Source organism: Lepisma saccharinum, chromosome 4 (genome assembly GCF_977018435.1).
Source record: "Lepisma saccharinum chromosome 4, izLepSacc3.1, whole genome shotgun sequence".
Classification (NCBI taxonomy): domain Eukaryota; kingdom Metazoa; phylum Arthropoda; class Insecta; order Zygentoma; family Lepismatidae; genus Lepisma; species Lepisma saccharinum.
This window is the reverse complement of record NC_139232.1, coordinates 74,787,736-74,813,355: the sequence shown is the minus strand read 5'-3', so window position 1 is coordinate 74,813,355 and position 25,620 is coordinate 74,787,736. Positions and strand designations below refer to the sequence as shown.

Sequence of the window (25,620 nt, the reverse complement as noted above, 5' to 3'; positions counted from 1 at the left end):
TGAGTAAAAGTGTCTTATCAAGGCTGTGGCTTTGCTTCCAAAATGGTCCTACTGTCACTAGACGTCGTGGAGGAGGCCATTCGAGGACGACATCAGCAGCTGATGACCGGTTTCTCACAATCATTGCCAGATGTAGCAACCAAGAGTCCTGCTCTCAACTGGCAAATAATTTGTTTCAAACTACGGGACGACGTGTTAGTCGTGAAACTGTTCGTAGGAGGCTGAATAAAGTAGGACCGTATGCCAGGAGGCCTGGGCTGTGTGTGCCATTGAAACGGGAGCATAAACGTGCGCGATACACATGGTGTCAGTAACATGTTGAATGTGGAGAAGACCAGTGGGCATGACTAATGTTCTCTGATGAGTCTCAATACAGCCTGCCGTCTGATTCTGGTCGGATAGTCGTGTGGAGAGAGCCAGGAACACAATATCACCCTAACTTCATTGTTGAAAGGACTTTTGAGGTGGTTCCATCATAGCGTGAGGTGGTATCATGCTGGATGGGAAAACGGACCTCCATATTGTGGAACATGGAACTTTGACGGCACAACGTTATCAGGAAGAAATTCTCCATTCACATGTTTGCAATTTCCGTGGAGCATTTGGTCCGGACTTCCTCTTTATGGATGACAATGCTCGCCCACACCGTGCACATCTTGTGTCCGATTATCAGGAGACAGAAGACATTACCCGTATTGAATTGCCTGCATACTCGCTGGACTTTAATCCAACCGAGTATGTTTGGGATGCTCTTGGGCGAAGAATAGCGCAGTGCAATCCACCACCATGAACAATTCCTGAACTGCGGACAGCTCTCTTAGAGGAATGGCCCCGTCTTTCTCTCAAGACTTGATAACCACTCTGATCGCAGCATGGAGGCCAGATGTCGTCCCTGTGTGTCTGTTCGAGGTTGTCACACACCGTATTGACAGCCTGTGCCTTCTCCGATTCCAGCTTTTCATGTAGGGTTATAGTGGTACTGAACTTTCTGGCCACCCTGTACACCATATCTGCATTATTGGTGTTCATTTGTGTTGCATTGTGCATCTGTACCTTCCTTATGTTCATTAAACTTGGTGAATTGACATTTTCTTTTCATTTAGTCCTATTTCGTTCGAGTTGCTTAAGTTTTGTGGAGCAGTGTATCTGTACGCAGATAAGACTCGCGGTCAAGTATCTGGCAAATCAAGCGTAACGTGAAATTATCCCCATAGGAGTTAGCTGCTTCTGAAGTCTACCACGCTTTGTTCATACAGGTGCGGTCTTGTGTAACAATAACCCCAATGAGGTCCCAAACGCCAAGGATGCACTTGTTGGTAATCCTTCCACTTTCTTTGGTGTCTGCGGACATCCCTCTCTTTAGTGACCTCCCGCAGTCAAAAAGGTCATCGCCCACGAAAGTGGTGGACGTGTCTCAGACATAGTACAGTGGAACCTCGATTTTATGTTTTTCAGGGGACCAAGCTGAAAAAACTTAAAATGGGGGAAAATGTAAAATCGAGGAAAATTTTATACCATTTTGGTCTATTAGGACCGTGAATATTGAATGTATAATACGGGAAAATGTAAAACCGAGGAACATAAAATCGGGGTTCCACTGCACATAGAATTTTCCTGGAAATTCAAATACCTGGGCTAATCCCTCTTTTCCTTTCCAACTTTTAGACTTTTGTTTGTCCCGACTGGATTTCAGCAGGCATGTTTCGGCACAAGGAACGCGGCAGGGGAATAATTTTCATTGAACGACAGATGACGACAGTTTGTTTCTGGAAAGTGTAGTGATGGGTTTGGATTTCCTCCCACGCCAAGCGATAGAACAATCCATTTAATTTTTCTTAGAAATCATTTGCCGAAAGTATATCAAAAGCAAAGTCACTTCGGAATATCACTGTACTGAAGTCAATCGACTGATATAATGTAATAATAATAATTACACAGACACACACATACTCTATGTGATCAGAAGTATCCGGACACCCACCTAAAAATAAAGTTCAAGTTTGGGCAACTCTCCATCGGAAACACTGGTAGTCAATACAGTGTTAGCCCACCCTTAGCCTTGATGACAGTGTTCACTCTCACAGGCATACTTTCAATCAGGTGCCGGAAGGTTTCCTGAGGAATGGCAGCCCATTCCTCGCAGAGCGCCAAAATGAGAAGAGGTATTGATGTGGATAGGTGTGGTCTAGCACGAAGTCGGCATTCCAAAACATCCCAGAGATGTTCTATGGATTACAAATTAGGACTCTGCGCAGGCCAGTCCATTAGTGGGACGTTGTTGTCGTCAAACCACTCCCCTACAAGCCCTGCAGTATGGACGGGTACTCGGTCGTGTTGAAAGACACAATGATCATCACCGAACTGGTCTTTGACGGTAGGCAGCATGAAAGCTCAACGTAAGCTTGTGCCGTGACATTGCCATGTAAAGCAACAAGGGGGCCAAGCCACCTCCAGAAGAAACATGACCACACTGTAACCCCACTTTAACAATGTAAGTCAGTATAATTCAAACTCAGTATCAGCACAATAGGTAGTAGCTATGGTGCTATATTGGAAAGGAAATTTAAATTTACATATACTGATAACTTTATAATTATTATATTGATAAAAATGAAAGAAAAAACTAGAAACAACAAAAATTACAATAGCATCAAATTATGCCTTTGTTTACAAGAATATTTATAAGATATCAATGCTATACATAAGAAAATATATATATATATATATCTTTGTTATCTCCTTCCAGGATAAAGCCAGTCTTTGTATCTACAATTCTGAGCTTCAGTTTTCGAAATTCATCATCTTCTCAAATCACCTCCAAACGTAGAACATATAAGTGTCACTCTATGCGACCTTCCTCCAAGCACTCATTTGAGGAACCGTAACATTCACAAGCCAGCCCCTTAAGCCAGATGAAAACAGATACTTATTCACTGCTTCCAATTCAACATGGCCTCTATTATACATATCAGTGTCATTCCACAACTTTCGAATCTTTATCAGATTATATCATGATCAAAGTTCATTCAAATCACAAAAGGCTTCTATGTAACTTTAGCATCCAAGTTATTATCACATTGCCAAGTTTAATGCTTTAAAAGCAACAATTATTCTACAAATATATCCCCATTCCATAATGCTAAATTTGTACTTATCTTTGTTCCATCTTGAGCTCTCACAAAGTCACAGACAACTAGTATCAGAGCCACTAGTTCAAGCCAGATTTTTTAGTATGTGCAATCTTCAATTCTTTTTGTTTTATATTTTTGTCCCTAAGTGCTTAACAGCTTGAATGTTTGTGTTGTAAATGTACATATTTGCTCTGTTATAGCTATTTTATTATGTATATTACAATATACTTATCTATTGATCACAATTACCATTTTTTGAATGTTGATACAAAATACCAAGTATGACATCACATTGAACATTGAACAATTTTAAAGAGTTGACCTTTGTATATAAATCTTGAAGCCAATGCAAATGTACACAATTTGAATAAATTTAATTATAAATTTGAATATATCATATCTTTGTTGTCTGAAAGAACACACATGATTGAAGATATTTGTTTTTCATATTGCCAGTCAAATATAACTGTTATGACTAACTTATTATAAATATTGCACAAATGTAGAACTTTGAACTTAGCCTAACCTTTTTGAAATGTTGTTATGGCAATGTATTATTTATATTGTCATACCCACCACCTCCGAATTTCACTGTCGGCACTATACAGGCTGGTAGATGTCGTTCACCAGGCATTCACCTCATCCACACCCTACAATCGGATCGACACATTGTGTACTGTGATTCATCACTCCACACAACGGTTTTCCACTGTTCTATGATCCAGTTTCGATGCTCCTTGCACCACACGAGGCGGCGTTTGGCATTTGTCTGTGTGATGTTTGATGGGCAGCTGCTTGGCCATGGAAACCAAGTTGCCGCACCTTGCGCCAAACAGTAATGGTGCTTGGGGTAGATCCTGATGCAGTTCGGAATTCTGTGTGATGGTGGCGATGGATGATTGACGATAATGCTGTACGACCCTCTTCAACACTCGATGGTCTCTGGAGGTCAACATGGGAGGTTGGCCTGCACGCTTTTGGGTTGTACACATCCCTTCACTATAACATGGGAAACAGTGGACAGAGGAATGTTTAGGAGGGTGGAAATCTCACACACAGACTTCCTACACAAGTGGCACCCAACCAACTGACCACGTTGAAAGTCTGCGAGTTCCTCAGACCATCCCATACTGCTGTCTCACACTGTCTGCAGACTACTGAGTTCCTTACTATGTGTTCCATGCGGTAGATGGCAGTACTGTGTCGCCCTCTATGATAAACAAACGTTTCGCGGTGTGTCCGGATACTTTTGATCACATAGAGTATAATTTATATATATAATATAACCTTCGTTATTTTAAATTTGGAATTATACAAGTATCGGTATCGGCATCAGTATTGGTGGGTATCGGTGAGAGTATCGGCATCGGTATCGGCTCAGCCCTAATTAATTCATATTGGCAAACATTTATAAGTGTAGTGAAAAATATTAATTTTTATAATCTTTGTTTTTATACCCATGGCACAGGCATAGCTAAAATACAATTACTATATAACATAATAATTCAGTGTTGCTTGTTGAAAAATATTTTAGTTGTATATCAGTTTCCATGACCCACTGTCAAAATTCACAACCAAGTGTTTGTTTGGAACCCAAAGATTTTTACGCTTCAAAGTCAAATGAATAATGTTTGAGTTTTTAAGGACTTTTTATCTCTCCATTTGTGAATGAGCGAGAGAGAATAAGAGAAAGATTAAAAATATACCCACATGTTGCCCGCCTCCTTTTGAATTCAGGCCTTCAAAATTCTTGGTAAGAATATACTTGTAGAATTTCTTCTGCATAGGCGACAGCTCCACACGTACAATTACTTCAGATTTTGAGGGCATGTCCTGTAAATAATAATAGGATATTGTTTACAGCATGATTAACATTTTTTGTATATATTTATTTTTTGCAACTTCAGAATTACAAAATTTAATTTTCAACTAGGTACCATATGTATGTTAGTTGCTCAGAGCTTCATACTTGTGTCTCTTGGACACATCAAATGACAAGATGACCAATCTAAATCATGTAAGCCTAAGAGAGGAACAGATTAAACAAATAATATACATAAAATTCAGTGCTTTCGTACATTGAACAAAGTATTTAAATATCACAGGTTTACTCACATTGCAAAATGACAATTTTGCAGACTCAACAGAAATCGAAAAAGTTTTCAGTCCATGTCAAAATATCACCACTTTTTCATTAACAAAGTTACTTTAACTGGATTGAACTGGATGATGAAAACATACCCTGAGCACATCTGCTTTCAGTCTCCTGAGCATGTGAGGTCCCAGTAAGTCATGAAGTTTCTTCACCTGCTCCTCCTTGGATAGATCTGTGAACTCATTCTGGAACAACGACAGGTTGTTGAATTTCTCCGCACACAGGAAATTCAGAAGATGGAACAGCTCTTCCAAGTTGTTTTGCAGGGGTGTTCCTGTCAGCAGAAGCTTGTACTGGATCAAGTAACTCTTTAGGACTCTGAAAAACTACAACAAAGGAATCACCTTGTTAGAAATTGTGAATGCTACATGGAAAATATTTCTATTTACACATACCTAAATCAAAATGTAACACTAGATGTAAAATAGCAAACACTGTATACAGAACATCAGCATATTCACTTTCTTGAACAAATTAAATAACCACAAATATATCAGATTGTTTTATTTCTTAAGAAATTAAAGTGAGTATTTTTAAAAATGTTACACATTATTATTCGACTGATGCTAAAATTATAGTACGGGAAAATTAAATCCTAAAAATACTGTAAAATGCATAGAGCAGGACAATGTAAAATCCGTGAATGTAATTGTTTTCAATTAAATACAAATTAGTCTTAAAAATAGGGCTGAGCCTATACCACTGCCAATAACCTTAGCATTTTTGCATAATTTCCAGGATATTTAGATTGCTAAAGTGTCAACTGGCATTTTTGTGAATTCTCCAAACACTTGGACTCCATAAAAGTATCGCCGGCACCCGTGGCAGAGTGGTTAGCACGTGCGCTACGATGCCAGAGGTCCCGGGTTCGAATCCTGACCTGGGCATGGATGTTTGTGAGTGTCCATTCATCAATTTCATCATATCATCACTCATCCCCATCTTCGCAAATTAGCCAAAAGTGGCACAAAAAGCGAAGTAAAATAAAGCAAATCAATCCATAAAAGTATCAGCTGGTATTAGTGATTCAATTCCAACCAATATTGTCCAGTACCGGGTGATATGGCATTTATAATCCAAGTAGATAAATTGTTATTCAATGAAAGAATTTCTGATAACGTTAAAGATTCACATACATTAGTCAAAAAGTTCTGGTGTTGCTGCATTCTTGAAGTGCTGTATGCAACTGTTCATTTTCATGCATGATTTTTTCTTATATACATTCAAATTATGTGCATTTTTTTTGTCACTTTTATATATATGAATTAGAGCTAAGCTGCTATCACTTTCAACTGATACCAATGCCCATTCTCACAAATACACTAATGCTTGGAAATTGTAAAAAAAGTTGTTCAAAATATTAGTACATAAGGATTATATTGCAATTATACCAATCAATTTATTAGAATATTCAACGAATTACATCAGAATATTAAAGTAACTGTCAATTAATCACACAGCATTTTTTAGGTTTGTCGCGTGTTACTCACAAATCCAGAATATAAAAAAGGAAAGTTAAAAATTGTACTTACGTATGTGAGTATAGTGCTCTTATTGTAGAACGACGTTTCAGAGATTGACTATCTCTTTCCTCAGGTTCGTATAAAAAAAACAAAAACTAAGTACTTGGCATAGTACTGCGTCAGAAATGTAATATGAGGATTGTGGTTAAGGGTTGGTTAGGGTACATTTAAAATATTAAGTTTTTGCTATTACAAGTACGTAAAAACCAGGTCGTTCCCTAAAAAAACTATAGTAGACCCATTCACATCCCATCTTAGTATCTTGAAAGAAGGGAATAGGATTAGAACAGGAGTACATCATAAACCCCTATCGGGGAACTTATATATTAACAAGGAATCGGCGCACCCCGAAATAACAAAGAAAAACGTATTCCTTAACTTTTTTATTAGGGCCGGTAGACTATGCAATAATGGAAAAGAAAAAGACAACGAAATTCGGTGGATAAGAAAAACAGGATTAAAAAACGGATACACAAATAGAGAAATGGATAAGATAGCGGTGAGAGCACGGAAAATTATTAGGAAAGAAGGGGATCAAAAAGAAGGGGAAAAAACCGAAAATAGGAGGGTAAAGTATGTTGGCATCCCTTACCATCAATCCGTATCGGAAAAAATCGGAAAAATAACGAGAGATTATGGAATCGTTTGCGGGATGAAAGCACCTAAGAATGTAGAAAAATACTTCACCGATTATAAGAAAGGGAAGACAACTAGGGAAATACCGGAAAAACAGAAGGGGGTTTATCGAATAGAATGCCAATGCGGGAAGGAGTACATAGGACAGACGGGCCGAAATATGGGTAAAAGATGGAGCGAGCATGAAAAGGACATAAGGGAAAAAGTTCCCAAAACGGGTCTCTCAGAACACATTTTGGAAAGTGGGCATGGAATCGCAAAAAAAGAGATAATCAGAAAAGAGGGGAGGAAATTAGGAAGAAACGTGTATGAAACGGCGAGTATTTGTAGGGGGGGGAAGAATAATCTTAATAGGGACGAAGGAAATTTGGAAGAAGGGTGGATCAATTTCCTCAAAAAATGGGATAAAGCCTGGAAGATTAAACCCAATATCGGTTTCCACGTCACTCCGGAAGTTATGCAAGCTGCAAGAGAGGAACGTGAATTCACGTTGGATTTATGACGTAATAAGGGGAAACGAGAAAATTAGGGGGAGGGGAAACATTCGTGGAGAATTGACCTTCATGTGGATAGATAAGCACAGTTGGGTAGGAAAGGCCAAACCTGCAGGTTGCATTGAGATTTATGCAGGTTTTTTAGATTTTTAACTTTTTAAACTTTTTTACCTGTGAATGGGTCTACTATAGTTTTTTTAGGGAACGACCTGGTTTTTACGTACTTGCAATAGCAAAAACTTAATATTTTAAATGTACCCTAACCAACCCTTAACCACAATCCTCATATTACATTTCTGACGCAGTACTATGCCAAGTACTTAGTTTTTGTTTTTTTTATACGAACCTGAGGAAAGAGATAGTCAATCTCTGAAACGTCGTTCTACAATAAGAGCACTATACTCACATACGTAAGTACAATTTTTAACTTTCCTTTTTTATAATTAATCACACACACACACAAACAAAACAATCACACAATACTGGTGAAAACTAATGAAAAATATGATTTTTGCATAATTTACAAATACTTAAAGACTCCCAAAAGTGTTGTAAAAGTATCGACAGGTAACAATGAATAAATTTGGACTGATACTTTCCAATACCACTAATACTGATATTCTTGTTGCCATACTTAAACGTCCTCCATGTCTCCCATCAGAGAGTAACCACAGCAATAAATCTAGGGGTGTAGTGCACACCGACAAAGGAGGGCTGGTTCGGAGTTGCCAAGCATCTTGCCACTCTCACTCCAGCCCCTGAAACAGGACAGGGGGATGGTGGCACAGGTGGGCGTTCTTCCCTTGCTCCCTTCAGTATTTTTTGAGTGGCGAAAATTAGGTTCAGCCCTTTGTTTTTTAACGTTCTTATCATCATTCCTCTCTCAGATACATGTCACTGGGCAATGCAGTGACCATACCCAGAGGAGGGCTGGCTGCTGATAGACGAGACAAGGGAAAAAGATGTGGCAGTCCCGGCAAAAGGCTAAGTTAAAAAATAGGTCCTTCAGCTCGATCTTACGTTTGCTCTAACTTCCGTTTCCCACTTTATATGTTTTCCAACGAGATTTGATGTAAAATTTGCCAGGAGGCTGGTCTGTTGGCCAGGGAACTTTTCCCTCTTTTTTCTTGCTTTCGCAGTGGTTTCATTCACCCCACGACCTTGAACTTCCAGATGTTACATTTTTCATGCGAGGATGGGAAGAGGCATGGTTCCTGGGGGGGGGGGGGAAGGAGGTGCACAAGTCGCATTTGTCCTACATTCCTTGATTGACAGAAAGGGAAAACGGCACTTCTTACAGTCCCCATGAAGATGAAATGGGCCGATCCTTCTGCCTCAGGATCAGACAACAAGCGCACTGTTGTCAAACTGATTCTCGCCAAATGCTGCCTTCCCTAGAATTTGGACACAATGTGTGTGACTGAGGTGTCTTTGTTCGCCATTCCCCTCCACAAAAACGCAAGCAGAAAATTGACAACAGGACCATCATCATTCGCATCTTTGCCCACACATTTATGAAATCCTTCTTAGTTGATGGGAATGAAAAAAAGAAGGGGGGGAGCTGTTTGAAAAAAAAAATCCTTTCTTGTTTGCAGCGTTGGACATGGTAAAAAATTAAAGGATTTGCCATACAGGTTAGCAACTGCACTCTTTCTTCAATGGAAAATCATTTAGATTCCTAAGGAAATATGAGTGGATCTAGTTCGATTATTTTTAATCTGAAGTTTTTTCATGAATGCTATATCATTTGTTATCTGAATGAAGCTGAAAACACACAAGCTAAAGTGATTCTTTTTTTCTATGGGCAAATAGGGGAATATTTTACACATTCACGGAAAAATATTCTTGACAAATCAATTGTGTGGGGGGTGAAGTCTGACAAATGTATTCTACGTGAGGCAGAGAATGTTTCTCTATGCATATTACGTGACTCGTGTGTTGTACACTGATGGGGCCAGGAAAAATGAGTGAATAAACGAGGGGTGCGGCAATATTTTTGGAGAGCAGCCAAATTTAGTGCACATCTAAATGCCATTAAAATGCATATTTGGGCTAAAAGAGCATATATTTATTGACTTTGCTGGGCAGCTGTGGTGGCCTAGTTGGTAGGGCGTCTGAGTGCCAAGATTCCTGGGTTTGATTCCCAGGGTGGGTGATCTGAGCTGCCACATAAAGCAGCTCTGGAGCTCAACCAGCCTCAAATAAATTTGTACCTGGGGCAACCTTGGGGGGTAAAGGCTGCCCAAGCATGGTACTGATCACATCACCTTCAAAATGGCTGAGATTTAAGAATATGTGGGGTAAATGCAGCCAAAGCATGGTGCTGATCACATCTCCAACATCCCCCACTATACATATATATGCATCACACCATGGTGCAAAGTACATGGGAAACTTTACCTTCGCCTTTTTCTCATTTGAAGGGGGTGGGGTTGCTTTCTGATGCCCCCAATGGTATCATCACTAGTCTTGTAATTCCTGAATTGTGCCAAATATTTCTGTCTCGATTTTCTTGCTCGTATGGAAGTGAGTACCCTAACACGAAAAGCGATCTCTCTTCTCCTTTCCTCACACATCTAAAATTACGCAGTTGCACTTGAACCTGAATACAAGCATTGAACGAGCATAGCGTACTACTACTACCACCAAAAAAAAAAAAAAAAAAAAAACTTCTTCGCCTCACAACAGTTCATTAACATGCAACTGTGCACAGTTATTGAATGATTCAGCCCGTTTCTCATTCCTTAATGCCCCGTGTCGGAAATTTGGCTCCTATCGCAGATCATATGTACCCATCTGAAGCACTGATATGACAGCATGGGAGAGAGTCAGGCAGTGATCGTTCCCTGCCTCCACCTTCCTTCTTTCTTTCTGCAACGTGGCCAGGCGGGAATGAGCACACTTCTGATAAGAAGGCATTGGCACCGCTCCACCACCTCTCAGTTTTACCGTCCCTCCCATTACAAACCCGTCAGAGGGGTGTCTGCGAGCAGCGGGCAGCTGGTATCCAGCACCAATGTTTCGTCTCATGGCTCCATAGCTATGACTCGTTCAATTTGCTGGGTAGAAAAATGGCACTGTTTTGAATCCCGTCTCAGAAGGTTGTTTTGCTTTGACGATTAGGAAACACGAGCACCAGACACAAAGCAAGAATTAAAAAAGCTACTTTTTTCCTTCTTCTGCCTTCAGACACACCTTGAACACAGAGCAGTGCAGGAAGAAAACGCACATGATGCTAAGAATAATATAATTGCCACTTTTCTTCACAACCATTCACGCCCTGAAAATAAATCACGCACTATTCAACGTTGACGGGAAGAAGAAAAAAAGAAAGTTAACACATTATTTACGGGGAAACTACTGGTGGAAGGGTTGTTGGCCTTCTGCAAGAATTCTAAATCCAATAATAAATCGTTGATTAATATGGATGTAAATAACAATCAGTGGTATCCCCAAGGGGAGTTGATGGGGTGATACCTCCCCCTTTGGACAGTAATTATAAAAATAAAAAAAAGAAGAAGAAGAACGTCATAGGCAGGAAAAGATGGTAAAGTGAGGGCTGACTACTATAAAAAGTATATGTAATCCGACCCTCACCCTTTCGAAAATCCTGCGTGCATCATTGATAATTTATTGTGACGTCCAAGCTGATTGAGACTGGATACATACGCAACTCAAAGTGGGATCTGAACCATTCTGCATGTCTTCAGAACACTGATTACTGTATATAAAGATGCTTGACATCCAGCTATATACCTAATAGGCGGCAGTTAAAAGAAGTCATCCCCTACCCTCGATAGTGGGTCCTCCGTTAAGCTGTCATTGAATTTCACAGCAGGTCTTGTTTTTTTTCCTTAGACATTCATAATCATACTTCTTTCCCGTTGCTAAACAATTTATGGCACAATATATCCCTTAAAAAGTCATTGTGTAGTCACTTCTTTCTGACATTTTTATTTCACCTCTCCCTTATGCTTTCCTGCTTTTTAAGTTTCCTGCATTTTAAGTTCTTATTTACGGGCCCCGGAAGAACGTAAAATCGGGGTTTGACTGTACCATTACAACACTAATAAAAAGAAAACTTTAATTCAGATACATACCTTTGATTGGTTATTTTTCAACCTGTGTGCTTCATCTACAACAAGAACAGCCCAGTCAATGGATCCAAGGCAGGCTGCATCTATAGAGATAAGCTCATAACTTGTGAGGAGAACATGGAACTTGAGGTTCTGAGACCTCACTTTCGATGCCCTTCCTCCACAATGTTTAACGGCTCCCTCTTCGAATGACATCTCATGCTCTCTTATTACTATTCTAGATTCCTTCTGTCCTACATACGTCACAACATAGAAATCAGGTGCCCACGTTTCAAACTCACGCTCCCAGTTGATTATTGTAGACAGTGGTGCACTAACCTGCAGCAGGAAAATTCAATTAATACTTTGCACTACTTTTCCTTGAACATTTTTAACATCTGACCAGTCACATGCAACAAATGCATGGAGAAGAAAATGCAAGTTTTAAAAATCATTGACAACCACCCATCAAAGCAGCTCGAATTGTAACTACTATTTTATGTTTTTTTGTCTATCAGCCTTATGAAAATAAATAAATCCTGTATTTTATGTGTACTACTGCTGAAGTGTATATTATAAACAAAGAAACAAATGTTGAAGATAGCAATTGCTTGGTGATAATTCATTTGACTTTATTATAATAAAAAATCCCTCAAATGTCACCTGTTAATATAGTATTTATTCATATTTATTCTTTATATTCAGGTAAATAACAGATTAAATGTCACCTATTAATATAGTATTTATTCATTTATTCTTTATATTCATGTAAATACCAGACTTAAAAATTCTACTTACCAAGAAAGGACCTTTACAGTGGCCTTCTCTGTATAGAGAATACAAGAATATAATGGTTTGAATTGTTTTACCCAAACCCATTTCATCTGTAAGAAGAAAATTAAATATTAAATCACATGCCATAAATTAGAGGTTTTCTCCAGTAATATAATAAACAATTTACTGCTCATATTAACATACTACTTTCAAGTTCAATCAGTATTTAAGACCGATGAAACTGGGATCACAACTCCCTCTTCCCTCTCTGGAGCAGCTTCAATTGGAAGACATATTATTCGACTCCAACTGAGAAATGTACACTTACTAAAAAAATTATACAAAACTTCAGCACATCTTTGATATTTTGTTTTAGCTGTGTCTGTAGAATACAGCTATATTAATTGAGCATTTCATTTGCTATGTAATTATCATATAATCATAATATATAAATCAAAATACAGTGAAACCCCGATTTTACGTTCCCACATTATAAGTTTTCCCACTTAATATGTTCATCCAGTCAGGCCCTGGCAAAAGGTCATGTTAAATAATAGGACTTTCACCTCGATCTTACGTTCATTCTAACTCCCGATTAACGCTTTACATGTTTTCCGAGCCATGACCTTGTCTTAAAATTTGGCAGAAACCTGTTCTGTTGACCACGAGAGTTCTCCCTCCTTTTTCTTGCTTTCCAAGCTGTTTCATTCACCACACGACCTTGAACTTCCAGATGTTAGGTTTTCATGTGAGAGGAGGGAGCGAAGAGGCATAGTTCAGTGAAAGGTGGGGGGGAGGGGGGGAGCACAGTTTGCATTTGTCACACCTTCCTTGACGGACAGGAAGGGAAAACGGAACTACTTGCACTCCCGGTAGATACAATGGGCAGATTCTTATGCTTCAGGATCAGACAACAAGTGCACTATTGCCAAACCGATTCTCGCTAAATGGTGCCTCCCTTAGAATTTGGACAACGAAAGTTCGCCCTCCCCACTCAAGAATGGAAAATTGACAACAGGACGCCATCATCATTTGCTTCTTTGCCCACACAGATTTACAGAATTCTTCCTAGTTGATGGGAACAAAAAAGAAAAGCAAGAAGGGGGCTTGTCTCTGAACTTTTCCTTTCTTCTTGTTTGCGGCGTTGGAATAGAAGAAAAAAATAAGAAGGGTTTGCTAACCTCCGCTATAGGATTTTTAATGCTTTGAGCATTTTGGAAATAAACTGAAAGGGAGATAGCATTTCGTTGGAGCGCCCCGGGATTCAGATGAACATCACCACACAGGAGCGTGAGGCACAGGAAGTGACAGTAGCTGGCAAGGGTTGTTGACTTACCTCGAGGTACAGGTTCCCTTGTACCGGCAGCTGAGACATAGCTGCAGAGAGCTTGGGAACGATTTGAATTGCAGGAACAAAGTAACTTTTGTAACCAAGTACCCAGTTGGTGATCACAGGATCCCTAGCCCACAATGATGAGCCAGGGTGTGACTTCACAGTTTCATGACGTTGAAAGACACAAATGGCACAAAACACTACAATAACACAGGCTAAACTTGAGGAGTGAAGAAACTTACTCCGTCTACCATCCGCCATCTTGACTTAACTCAAAAACTGGCAACTAATTGCCAGTTTACAGAGTAAATGGAGATCCCACACAATGAAACGCATCAACTGAACATAATAGGCGGCAGTTAGAAGCAGTCATCCACCGTTCCTACCCTACGAAAGTGGGTCCCGTTAATCCATCATTGACTTTCACAGCAGGTCTTGCTTTTTCCTTAGAAATTCATACTAATACTTCTATCCCGTTGTTAAACAATTTTTGACATAATATAGCTACCCATAAAAAGTCGATTGTGTACTCATTTCTTACTGACACTTGAGTTTCACCCCTCCCTTATGCTTTCCCGCTTTTTACGTTTCCCACATTTTACGTTTTTCATTTACGGGCCCCTGAAAAACGTAAAATCGGGGTTTAACTGTATTACCCTTGTCATTCAAATAATATCTGTTTTATGGAGTTGTCTGAGAGAAGGTATTCTATTCTTCACCATTGCTTGCCCTAGAATTTGTTTGCATTTGTCGCACCTTCCTTGACGGACAGGAAGGGAAAACGGCACTACTTGCATTCCCGGTAGATACAATGGGCAGATTCTTATGCTTCAGAATCAGACAACAAGTGCACTGTTGCCAAACTGATTCTCGCTAAATGGTGCCTGCCTTAGAATTTGGACAACGAAAGTTCGCCCTAGAATATCTTCTCTCAGACACCTCCATAAGACAGATATTATGTCCACTTTGAATATCCAGTCACCACACACTCATCACGAACTAGCAGATATTAAATTTTTACATAAAATCACCCGCAACGTAAAGCTCTATCACATTCCCGCTACAAGGCTCTCTCTTCTACAGCGGTCTCTTTTACTATAGGCTAATCCCCATATATAATAACTTGCCTTTAATATTGATATTTTCTTGTTAGAATGCAGTTTCCGACAATTGCTAAGAATTAGGGAAGTGCCGAAGCCAATTACAGATGTATGAAAATCGGCATTTTGACATATCGGCATCGGCAAAAATCCGATATTTAATCCGGTACAGATTATACTAGAGTTTTACCTTCTAATAAGTTTTATATTTTAGTTTTGTAAGATTTAATGAAAATTAGGTTATGATTCATCATTATTGTAGAGTTTTTGTAATAAAAGTATTGCAAACTCTCATTCAGAGGATCAACCTAACTCAAAATCGGAAATAAAACAGTACATTGCTGAACCAGGATCTGCTGTTGTATTGGAAATTCAAAAATGAGTATTCAAACCTTAAGCAAGTTCTGAGAAAATACTTGGGCATACCTGCAGCGTCAGTATTCAGTGATTGAGTGTTCAGTGTTGCTGAACAGATTTGCGATAAACTGAACCGATTTGCGATAAGAGAAGAAGTAGGTTACTTTCTGAAGTGCTTCCAAAACTCTGAAGTTGAATCTGGCAGCAGTAAATTTAAGAACAGGAATTCATTTTGCATTTGAAAGAACTGCTTGTGTACTAATGTAAAATCTTGAGAATCCATGTTCTTCTTAAAGGTTCACATAACCACCTTTTGTAGATGCAAATGTACATTCACATCTCTTGAGAATATATATGTATGCATATACATATGATATGCAATACAAATGTACATAGCAAATTTATTTTTGTCATGCTGAAAATAATCTTATGTATCGGAATCGGTTAAATATCGGCATCGGTTCCAAAAATTATCGGTGAGTACATCGGCATCGGTAAATTTTCAGCTTCGTCACATCCCTACTAAGAATGTGTGTAACATTTTTTTCTCTGCCATCTTGTATTGTCTTGTTTTGTTGTTATTTTTGTTTTCTTGTTGCATGGTTTCAGTATAAAATGTCTTTTAGCACTGTATCTGAAACTTTAAGTAAATAAAAATAAATGAACTAAAAATAATGTAAACAATATTATATACCATAATCTACCTCCAGCAGTACAACAAAACATAAAAAATATCTAAGCTAAGAAAACATCAATCAGTATTGAACACTTATTTTGGAAATACCTTGTGTATATAATATGAAAAGTTATTTGTGAAGTGGCAATAAGTCAAACTGTTCCCTCATAGAGGAACAACATGTACCAATTGAAAAATTACATTTGGCACAACTATCATTGTTTCCCCCGGTTTATCATGAAGATGAGGATGAATGATTAACTGATAAAATGGATGAAGGGACAAACACAATGATACATCCATGCCTTTACCAGGGTTTACAATTGCGATCTCTGATTTTTTAGCATGTTGTACTCGCCACCTTGCCACAGAGGCCACATGCCCTTCTAGTCATTTGGTGAACAATCCCATGAACAATTTATCATGGAATAACAGTAAAGCCATGGGATGAATATTCATTTAATTGATCAAAAAATGCTGTCATACATAGCACAGCTACAATTTTTAAATAAATCATTGCTACTGATGCAAAGTGCAGTAATGCTGCTAAAAGTAAGATGCTGTTTCTGACTGCTGTGTATTTTCTTGGTGGTTTTTAACTTGCTAGTATCATTTGGCACCTCAAATGGTGCTATAGCACATAGCAGGAGACATGAGATATGGAAACATTTGCTATTTTGAATTGAACTTAAGAACCATTGATTGCGTGATACATATACTTTTGGTGTAATCACATATGATCTCGTAATTTCCCTCGGGACGAATTAGAGGTTACACAAACCTGCAAGGATAGTGTCAATACCCTGATCCCAGGAGTATCGAAGCCAATTCAATCCTTCCAACTGGTAGTCGTGTAGAGCCATTCCTGTAGCATCTACATAATCAGGCTGTTTGGATAATTTCTTCTTCAAATCTGAAATTGGCTTATCTGGTGGTGGTGTGTACCTACAGCTGCAAGACAGAACATTTCGAGTGACTTGACTTTATCATCCTATCTCTAATATTCCCCCCCCCCATTATTATAAAATATCTTCATCTTCACACAGTTGAAATTAATAATAAAAAAATATCTTCACAAGGAAACAATCCAAGATAAATACACTGTCCAACAATGGTTTTGTTAAAAGTAAAATTTCAACGGTTCTTTATGTTTTGCCACCTGCTGATTCCGAAAATGAAGTCAGAAATTGTCAATCACCCACCATTTTTTTTGTAACAATAAAAATATAATTCTGCATTATTATTGCATCATGCAGTCCATAATAAGCTGATTGGTAGGTAATATTTAATGTTTTTTTATGTCTTTGCTCCAACAATACACTAGTAACTTTAGGCCATTGATGTCTGCATGAATGATAATTAAACTAGTTAAACAATCCAACTGAAAAATTTGACAATAATTATCTTTTCAACACAATGCTGTGATTTAACTGTCATATCTACTTCTCATATCAGTAGCAAGTTGTCTGGAGGAAAGAAGCTTTTCCTGAGTGTTTTTCAGTTCCAGTGAGTGTTTTGAAGCAAAGACAGAATCATGTCAAGAAGTTGCGTAAACGACATGAACAATTTCTGTTATATCTGTGCTGAGTTGACCTTAAAAGCAAATAGGAGAACATTTACTCCTCGTGTAAAAAGAGCTTATGAGTGGTACTTTGACAATAAGATAGACGATTTTTGATTGATTGATTGAGTTTATTTTACTTCGCGTTTTACATGGCTAATTTGCAAAGATGGGTACGAGTGATGAAAATGAATGGACATTCACAAACAACCAAGCCTGAGCGGGTTTCGAACCCGGGACCCTTGGTGTAGTAGCGCGATGCCCTAACCTCTCGGCCACAGGATCCGGCAATAAGATAGACGAAAACAAGAAATGGGCCCCTGATATATGTTGTGCGAACTGTGTAACGCTTTCGAGTGGTTGGCTGAAAGGTTCTCGTCATATGCCTTTTGGAGTTCCTATGATATTGAGGGAACCTAAGGATCATATAACAGACTGCTATTTTTGCTTGACAAATATATCTGGTATAAATTCTAAATCAAGGCATACAGTAAAATATCCATCACTAGAATCAGCAACTCGACTGGTGCCTCATGGACCTGGAGTTCCCATACCTGCTCCACCAGATGACATAAGTATAACGGAAGAAAGTGAAAGTGTTTTTAACAAATTTAGTGAATTGCATAATAATCGTGATCCTTAATAACTCAAGAGGATCTTAACGTTTTAGTTCGAGATCTAGAGTTAAGTTTTTAGACATGTATGCTGAAGATAAGGACCTTGTTTTCTGTTGTAACATCGATGGTCTATTAGTGTCACTAGGTGATGTCCATAAAAGTGAAGAATGGCGTTTGTGTTTAGACTCTCCGAAAACAAGTTTGAAAGGAGTGCTACTGCACAATGGAAATAAATATCCAAGTATTCCCGTAGCATATTCCTATGGCATGAAGGAACGTTATGAAAACATGAAACTATTATTAACAAATATCTAGTACTGTAAATACTCTTGGCAGATATGTGGAGATTTAAAAGTTATTGCTTTCCTCTTAGGATTGCAACTAGGTTACACCAAATGTTGCTGTTTCCTGTGTAAATGGGATAGCAGAGATAGAAAAAATCATTATGTTAAAAGGAACTGGCCGAAGAGAGAGTCACTCATCGCAGGACAGAAGAATGTTGTTCATCCACCACTTGTAAGTACAGACAAAATCTTACTGCCTCCTCTCCACATAAAGCTTGGTCTGATGAAGAATTTTGTAAAAGGAATGGACCGTGAGGGTAGTGGATTTATGTTCCTCAAAGAGAAGTTTCCGCAAATTACTGAGGCGAAACTAAAAGAGGGAATATTTGTTGGCCCTCAAATCAGGAGACTAATGAAAGACAATGATTTTGAAAAGATCCTAAATGAGCTGGAATTGGCTGCTTGGCAATCTTTCAAGGAAGTTCGCATAAATTTCCTCGGAAACTACAAGTCAGAAAATTACAGAGAACTTGTCAGTAATTTGATTCAGAACTATCATGCTCTGGGGTGTAATATGTCTCTGAAGATACACTTTTTAGACTCCCACCTCGATTTCTTCCCGCAAAACATTGGGACAATGAGCGACGAACATGGAGAACATTTCCACCAGGAAATTGGTGAAATGGAAAGGTGCTACCAGGAAAAATGGACTCCAAATATGTTGGCAGATTATTGCTGGACACTAAAAAGAGATGTTCCTCAAGCAAAGTACAGCCTAAAATCAAGTTCGAAGACATTCTAGATATGCCATTGTAAATAATATTGCATCGTATCACTATGAGGCTATATAAGACTTGTATGTATCTGATATTTTGTATGTACCCTGTTACTCAAACTTCATGGGTGATGGAAAAATTCTGTAATTAGATTTGAAATCAGCACATCAAATTCAATTAGAATCACCCCCAACTTTTCTTTTAACAGACAAAAACTTCAATTTTGTTGGACAGTGATATCAGACAGAAAGCTAAATTTTGTACCATGCAAAGAATTTCCAAGTTTATACAGTGTCCTGTATTAAACTTCCCTGTTTCAATACTTTTTTCTCACCATCTAGCAAACTGTATGCTCTTTACTGCTTCCTTCATCATATGTTGTACACTTGCTTTTTGAAACATATTTCAAAGCCTCCCTAACATATGTACGTGTAGTGCGTGTTACTCACTATATAATTAGTATAAAATTGGACTTACTTACGTGAGTGAGTATGAAGTTTTGAAAACAACGTTTTGGGGTACAACTGCCCCCTTCTTCAGGTTGTTATTTTCTCTAGGCACTAATTATTACGCCGTGTCATGAAGTGTTAAAAAGGATTAGGTTAGAGGTTGGGTTAAGGAACACTTAAAATAATCACTGCCAATATTCCCATCTAAAAACCACCAGTTAAAAAATCCAGTTTTAAAAAAGTTCCCCATTTCCCGTGAGACCTCTTAAAACCGGGGTCCTAAAAATCGATAAAACACGTTCTGTTGCTCAGCCAGCACTGCTGTACCTCACAAAGCAACTGTTTTATGACTAGTCAAACACCAGCAAATCATCCCAAAAATGGTTAAGAGTTGGTATTTAATGTTGAAAATCCAGATGTTTTCAGCAAATTAACAATGTTTTTACAATAATGTAATTGCTTTTATTTGGATAAATGCTAACAAATTTATTAAACCAGTGATAGCCTACATGATTAGTGATTTAATCGGAACATCTAATGTAATAATTGTAATTGTAATAATAATAATAATAAAAAGTAGACATAAGGATTAAAAGGAACATAAAGCCTTGACCAAATCGGATGTGTAGTAGTTGCATTTATGACCTATCCTTACCATTTCGTAAAAAGGTCAGTCAGCTGGGTTGGAATGGCAGGGTGCGTAGAAATATGCACTTAAAAGTCAAATTTCAGTGCAAAATTATGATTTTGATTTTTCATGCAAATGTACGGCCAATATTTAAGCACATGTTGCATGCGTCTGACCAAATTTCGACCTGCTAGTGTCGTCATCTACGGAGATACATCCCAAAAGATGGCACTTTTTCACAAAGCCCATAAAATCGGTAGTCAAAAATCCATCAAATGCTGCACATGACCAATATTGGTCGCAAACGACAGATTGACATGGCATCAGTCATCTAATTATGATCCTTTGATAATTTCTTCATATTTTTCTCTCAAAAGTGATTTTTTGGAAAAATTTTAATGCTGCCTTCTGCCGGTTATTAATTTATCTAATTTTCTGTATGGCGTAAACTGATAATTTTAAGCATTGAAAAATATTTCAATGGATGAGGCTTTATAAAACAGAAAACATGGTGTAAATATTTCTTCGGTTTTCATAATACCAATCTTCAAAGTTTTAGTTGTGGGACTTTTGAAACACACTGTAGTATGCACAATTGCTATTAGGTGGTTTCCTGGCACCTAGCTCTGAAGAAGACTTCTTGAGCACAGGGATTAAGGAACATTTACATAAACTCCTAGATTCAAATATCAAAACTTTATTAGAAATAATAAAGTAGTAATAACACTGCACATTGTGTAGCAATAAAATATCGTAGTTTCAATGTATGGATAATTAATATCTTGTCCAAAAATTGATGTATAAATTTTGCTTCATCTTTAATGTATGTACAAAATCTGCTTTGTACTGAAATAGAGTATTGGTTACAATGTTTCAAGATTCGGTCAACCACAGCGAATAATTGATAAATAATAGTCCTTTTAGAAATATAAGTTCGTTCCAAAAAAAAAACAAAAAAAAACCACTTTAAAATAGCTACAAAGAATTAACTGTAACTACAATATAATACGTTTTTTATCAACGTAGAAATTGCTGTGGCCAGCTATTCTTCATTCTATATTGAATAATAAAACTATTATCACGTATTATCTCCATTCAGTTTGAATATTATTTGTCCTCATGACAATCGTTATTGTATGTATTACACTCGTGTATCTGCACGAACATTCACTTGCACAATTAGAATCAGAATCATAAAGTACAGTTACGCTTATTTCGTCGGTAAAGGAAGGGACGAAATATGCTTATTTGTGTTTTCATTTTTATGAAGAAATTATTTGTACTCACTTGTGGAGAAGAATATGTAAAGTTATATCCTTCTTAGTACACTTAAAAAATGCAATCTTGTGTGGTGCAGAATCTTCAAAATATTTGTTACAAATGAAATATGAACCTAAGGTCGCCTTCCATGATAGGCTTCGAAATTTTGGCATCAAGTTGGCCCATGTTAAAAGGCCCACGTCTCCGGTCTGGTACCTTGAGGTCTGAGAGTTACACAAACTAGTTTCAAATTTCGAAAATCTTATATTTGGCTAAAAGAAGTAACAATCCTGACAAACTGTCAACAATATGCACTTTATATGCAAAATTAAAGAAAATACATACAGGAAAACCTCGTTAATACGAAGTTCTTCCCATTCCCCAGCCAATAAGATAGGATTTATAATGTATTTCAGTACGGATAAATTGAAATACGGATAATTTTTAATACGAAGTTGTTTACAAGACCCTTCCACAAAACTGGTTTCGCTTAATTCGAAGTAGACACCTGCGTAAGTCGACAAGAGAAGATCAAATGTGGAGAGAGCTTGGACGTTATTTTAACTTGACCTTGACATGTTTCCTTGTCCTAAGAGCTGCTGACAACTAGAGGGAAGCAGCCTGAAATGCCCACTGGACATTGACATTCTTTGTTAATGTGCATAGGAGGTCAAGCTCTTTCCCCGCTGAAAGAGCCACCTTGCAAATATTCATCAGTGCTAGATGAGAAATGCGAGATAAGATCGCACGAATGTTCCAAAATATAAGACGCGTGGCGCCTGGAAGTCTCACCCATCTGTCTAGCTCTGTGCTCAAGATACAGCAATTTCCCGTGAGCGAGGAACTTTTGGCCTGGTAGCCGACAACTTCCGGTAACTACTTTCATTAAAAGCGTGTTCTTGTGCCCTGTAGAACTTCATAAAAAAAAATAGAAACTGTTGCAGATAATCAAAGCCGCATAGGCCAACTAAAGATCGTCAACCCGCTTAATGCATTGTCATCTAGGTTTCCAGCAAAAGTTGACGTCGATCTTACGTATGTTGCAACTCCAGTTTTCCGCTTCATAAGTTTCCCAACTGTGCCGGTCATAAAATTTGCCAAAACAGTGTTTTGTTGTCTGAGTGACTTCTCCCCTTTATCTATCAGCAAATGGGGGGGGGGGGGGGGGGTAGGTCCGTTGCTAATTGTTTCGGAAATGATTTTCTTGCACGTGTGCGCACACGGGCTCCTTTCCTTTGGCGACTAAAAAAAAGCAAACAGTTCTGAATACCTTCTCAAAACGAACAAAAACCGCATGATAAGTAAAAGAAAAGTGACCCCCTTCCTTCTCCTACAACAGCTCATTATCCGCCACTGGTGTGCATGGAGATGTGATAATTGCAGAATTCAGGTCCCTTTTTCTTGTTTGAATGCAGCTGTCTGGATAGGAAATATTGCCCGTATTATTGTCTGTTGCATGGTTAAACGTAATGCAAGGAACACTGCTGATAAAAGTTCGGTCTTCGACAACTGCGTTATCTTTAAAATGCCCATGATTTCCCTTCTGCCACATGCTGCTCTAACTTCCAGCCGGTCTCATTGGGTTTACGCTGCAGCTGGCGCCAGTGTTTAGTCTAGCGTCTGGAAAGCTGTCGCTTGCCGATAATTTCAATGACTCATCCAGTGCAAAGGAATAAGCATCATTGTTTCGAATCTCGTAAAGCCATATATTCCCCACTTTTCTTCAGAAACATTAGCGTGCTGCTGTTAAAACAAAACAAAAAAAAAACGCAATGCTCAATGTACGAATACGAGAGGAAGAGAGGAAAAGTTTAGGCGGAGCGAGTGTTTGTTGACCTCCAGAATACTCCTGAAACCTACAATAAATTTGTCGATTAATCTGAAAATACACAAGTTTCGTAAAGCTTGTTTTTAGTTCATTTTATGCTGATGAGCTAAGCGGGACTATATATACAGTTTAAAGTGGGATCCAAACCAGAGTGATTATCGAGTGCGGCACTGTTTAATGTGTCGTAGGATACACATTCAGTGAAAACTGATCGCAAGTTGTGTGTTTACTTTTTCAGAGTGGATTACAATGGAAGTTGAGGAAGAGGTTGAACTGATCCCTGCAAAGCGGGGGGGGGAATATGAAGTTAACTGAAGCAAAGAATAGCTGACTTTTTTTACGATGTGTTTTAGACAGCCGAACCAAAACGAAATTTACAGCCCCGATTTTTTTGTTTTGTTTTGTGCCAGGGAAAGGTTGTGTTCTCTCCCAAGAGAATCTTCTCTTACCAGTTAATCCTGTAACAGACAATGTTCTAGTGAACGCACATAAAATCCAATATTCATTCTGTCTGATTATCTCCCGTCTCTTGCTCGCGCCAGTGTGACTACTGTCAAGATTCTTCCGAGTTTCACTTCTTGCAATAAACGAGATTGTTTTCCTTTCTGTAGGTCTCCGTGCAAACGGGTTTCTTATGAACAAAAATTGTAAGAATTTTGTGGAAGAGCAATGACTTTGCACAATTAAAAGAAAATACCATTTTTAAAAGACTTTTTGCCACAACATGCATCCCGTGCATAACCGGTTGTATAACTAGCCAGGATAAATGGTGTTAACCGTCTCCTTGGAATCTTTTTGTCCGCGTTAAGCCCAGTGTTCTCATTATGTGTAACATTTTTTACGCTTTCTTTAAAACGTACAATATTATTACATAGTACATATAAAGCTTATTTTCTGAGCTACCACCAAGTATAAAACATCCTTTGTGGTGGTAATTTATACTCTACTTTATTTACACCTGAAAACAGGCGCCATCTTGAAAAGTTTGGGTAACTCGAAGTCGTTTAATACAAAGTTGACATTTTTTGGTCCCTTGAACTTCGTATTAACGAGGTTTTCCTGTATTCATGGCAAAAACTGCCAAAGTATGTAACACAAATGTAGTTTCATTTACTTCATTTCTGTTAAAATGCATAAGAAAACAAATATCTTTTTAAACACGTAATTTCATTAAAAAGATGCATTTGTGTATAAATCCTCATCCTAACTTCAGGACAGCACTTAGATTATGACCCCCCCCCCAAAACAATTGCATTCATTCATCTGTACATATTTTCAAATTAGGAAAATTACACTCACGGTCTATCATCATCATCATCCTGAAGCTCCCTTGTTTTCGACCTCTTCCCTTTGCCCTTCTTTGACCTCTTGTATGAATAATCAGAACGTAACTCCTGAAAAGGAAAAATAAAATAGCAATTACATCTTCATAAGTCAGAGGCAAAATGTACTATACCACCAGTAGAGAGAAATCAGGACGTTACCTCTAAATAGGCTCACTGAGATTTTGTTATACAGATGAAAGACTTTTCCTTGGTCAGAAATGCAGCATGTTACATTCAATACTAATGATGATAATGATGCTCTACTACTTCTTTGCCACTAACCTATGAATTTTAATTTTCTTACAAGTATCAGGTTTTGATTTGATTTGAGTTGTGTTATTTAGTGTTGCTTTTCTTCCACTTTAGGCTAATCACAATGATATGATGACATTGATGAAGGGACACTTACCAAAGAATACCCATGCCTCGGCTGGGATTTGAACCTGAGACCCCTGGAATCTTAGTATGCTGTGGCAAACACTCACCCACTGAGTATCAGGTAACAAAAAAAAAAGAAGAAGTCAGTGGCTGAGCATAATTAAGTTGTCAAGTTCTGATCTTTCCACAGAAGTTCTCAGGTTTGAGTCTCAACCAGGGCATAGGTGTTTTCTGTAAGTGATCCTTCATCAATTTCATC

At 38.2% G+C, this 25,620-nt stretch overlaps 1 protein-coding gene across 1 annotated transcript in view; it reads right to left on the bottom strand.

Moving 5' to 3' along the window:
• Window positions 1-25,620, bottom strand: part of LOC145986587 (ATP-dependent chromatin remodeler Mi-2-like) — a 127,472-nt gene that overhangs the window by 59,971 nt on the left and 41,881 nt on the right. The window contains exons 13-18 of the mRNA XM_083120765.1: window positions 24,958-25,052; window positions 17,037-17,206; window positions 12,814-12,899; window positions 12,040-12,354; window positions 5,373-5,612; window positions 4,842-4,964 (exon numbers count right to left, since the gene is read on the bottom strand). Of these exons, the coding sequence (XP_082976891.1) occupies window positions 4,842-4,964; window positions 5,373-5,612; window positions 12,040-12,354; window positions 12,814-12,899; window positions 17,037-17,206; window positions 24,958-25,052 (1,029 nt within the window). The remainder of the gene's footprint in view (window positions 1-4,841; window positions 4,965-5,372; window positions 5,613-12,039; window positions 12,355-12,813; window positions 12,900-17,036; window positions 17,207-24,957; window positions 25,053-25,620) is intronic.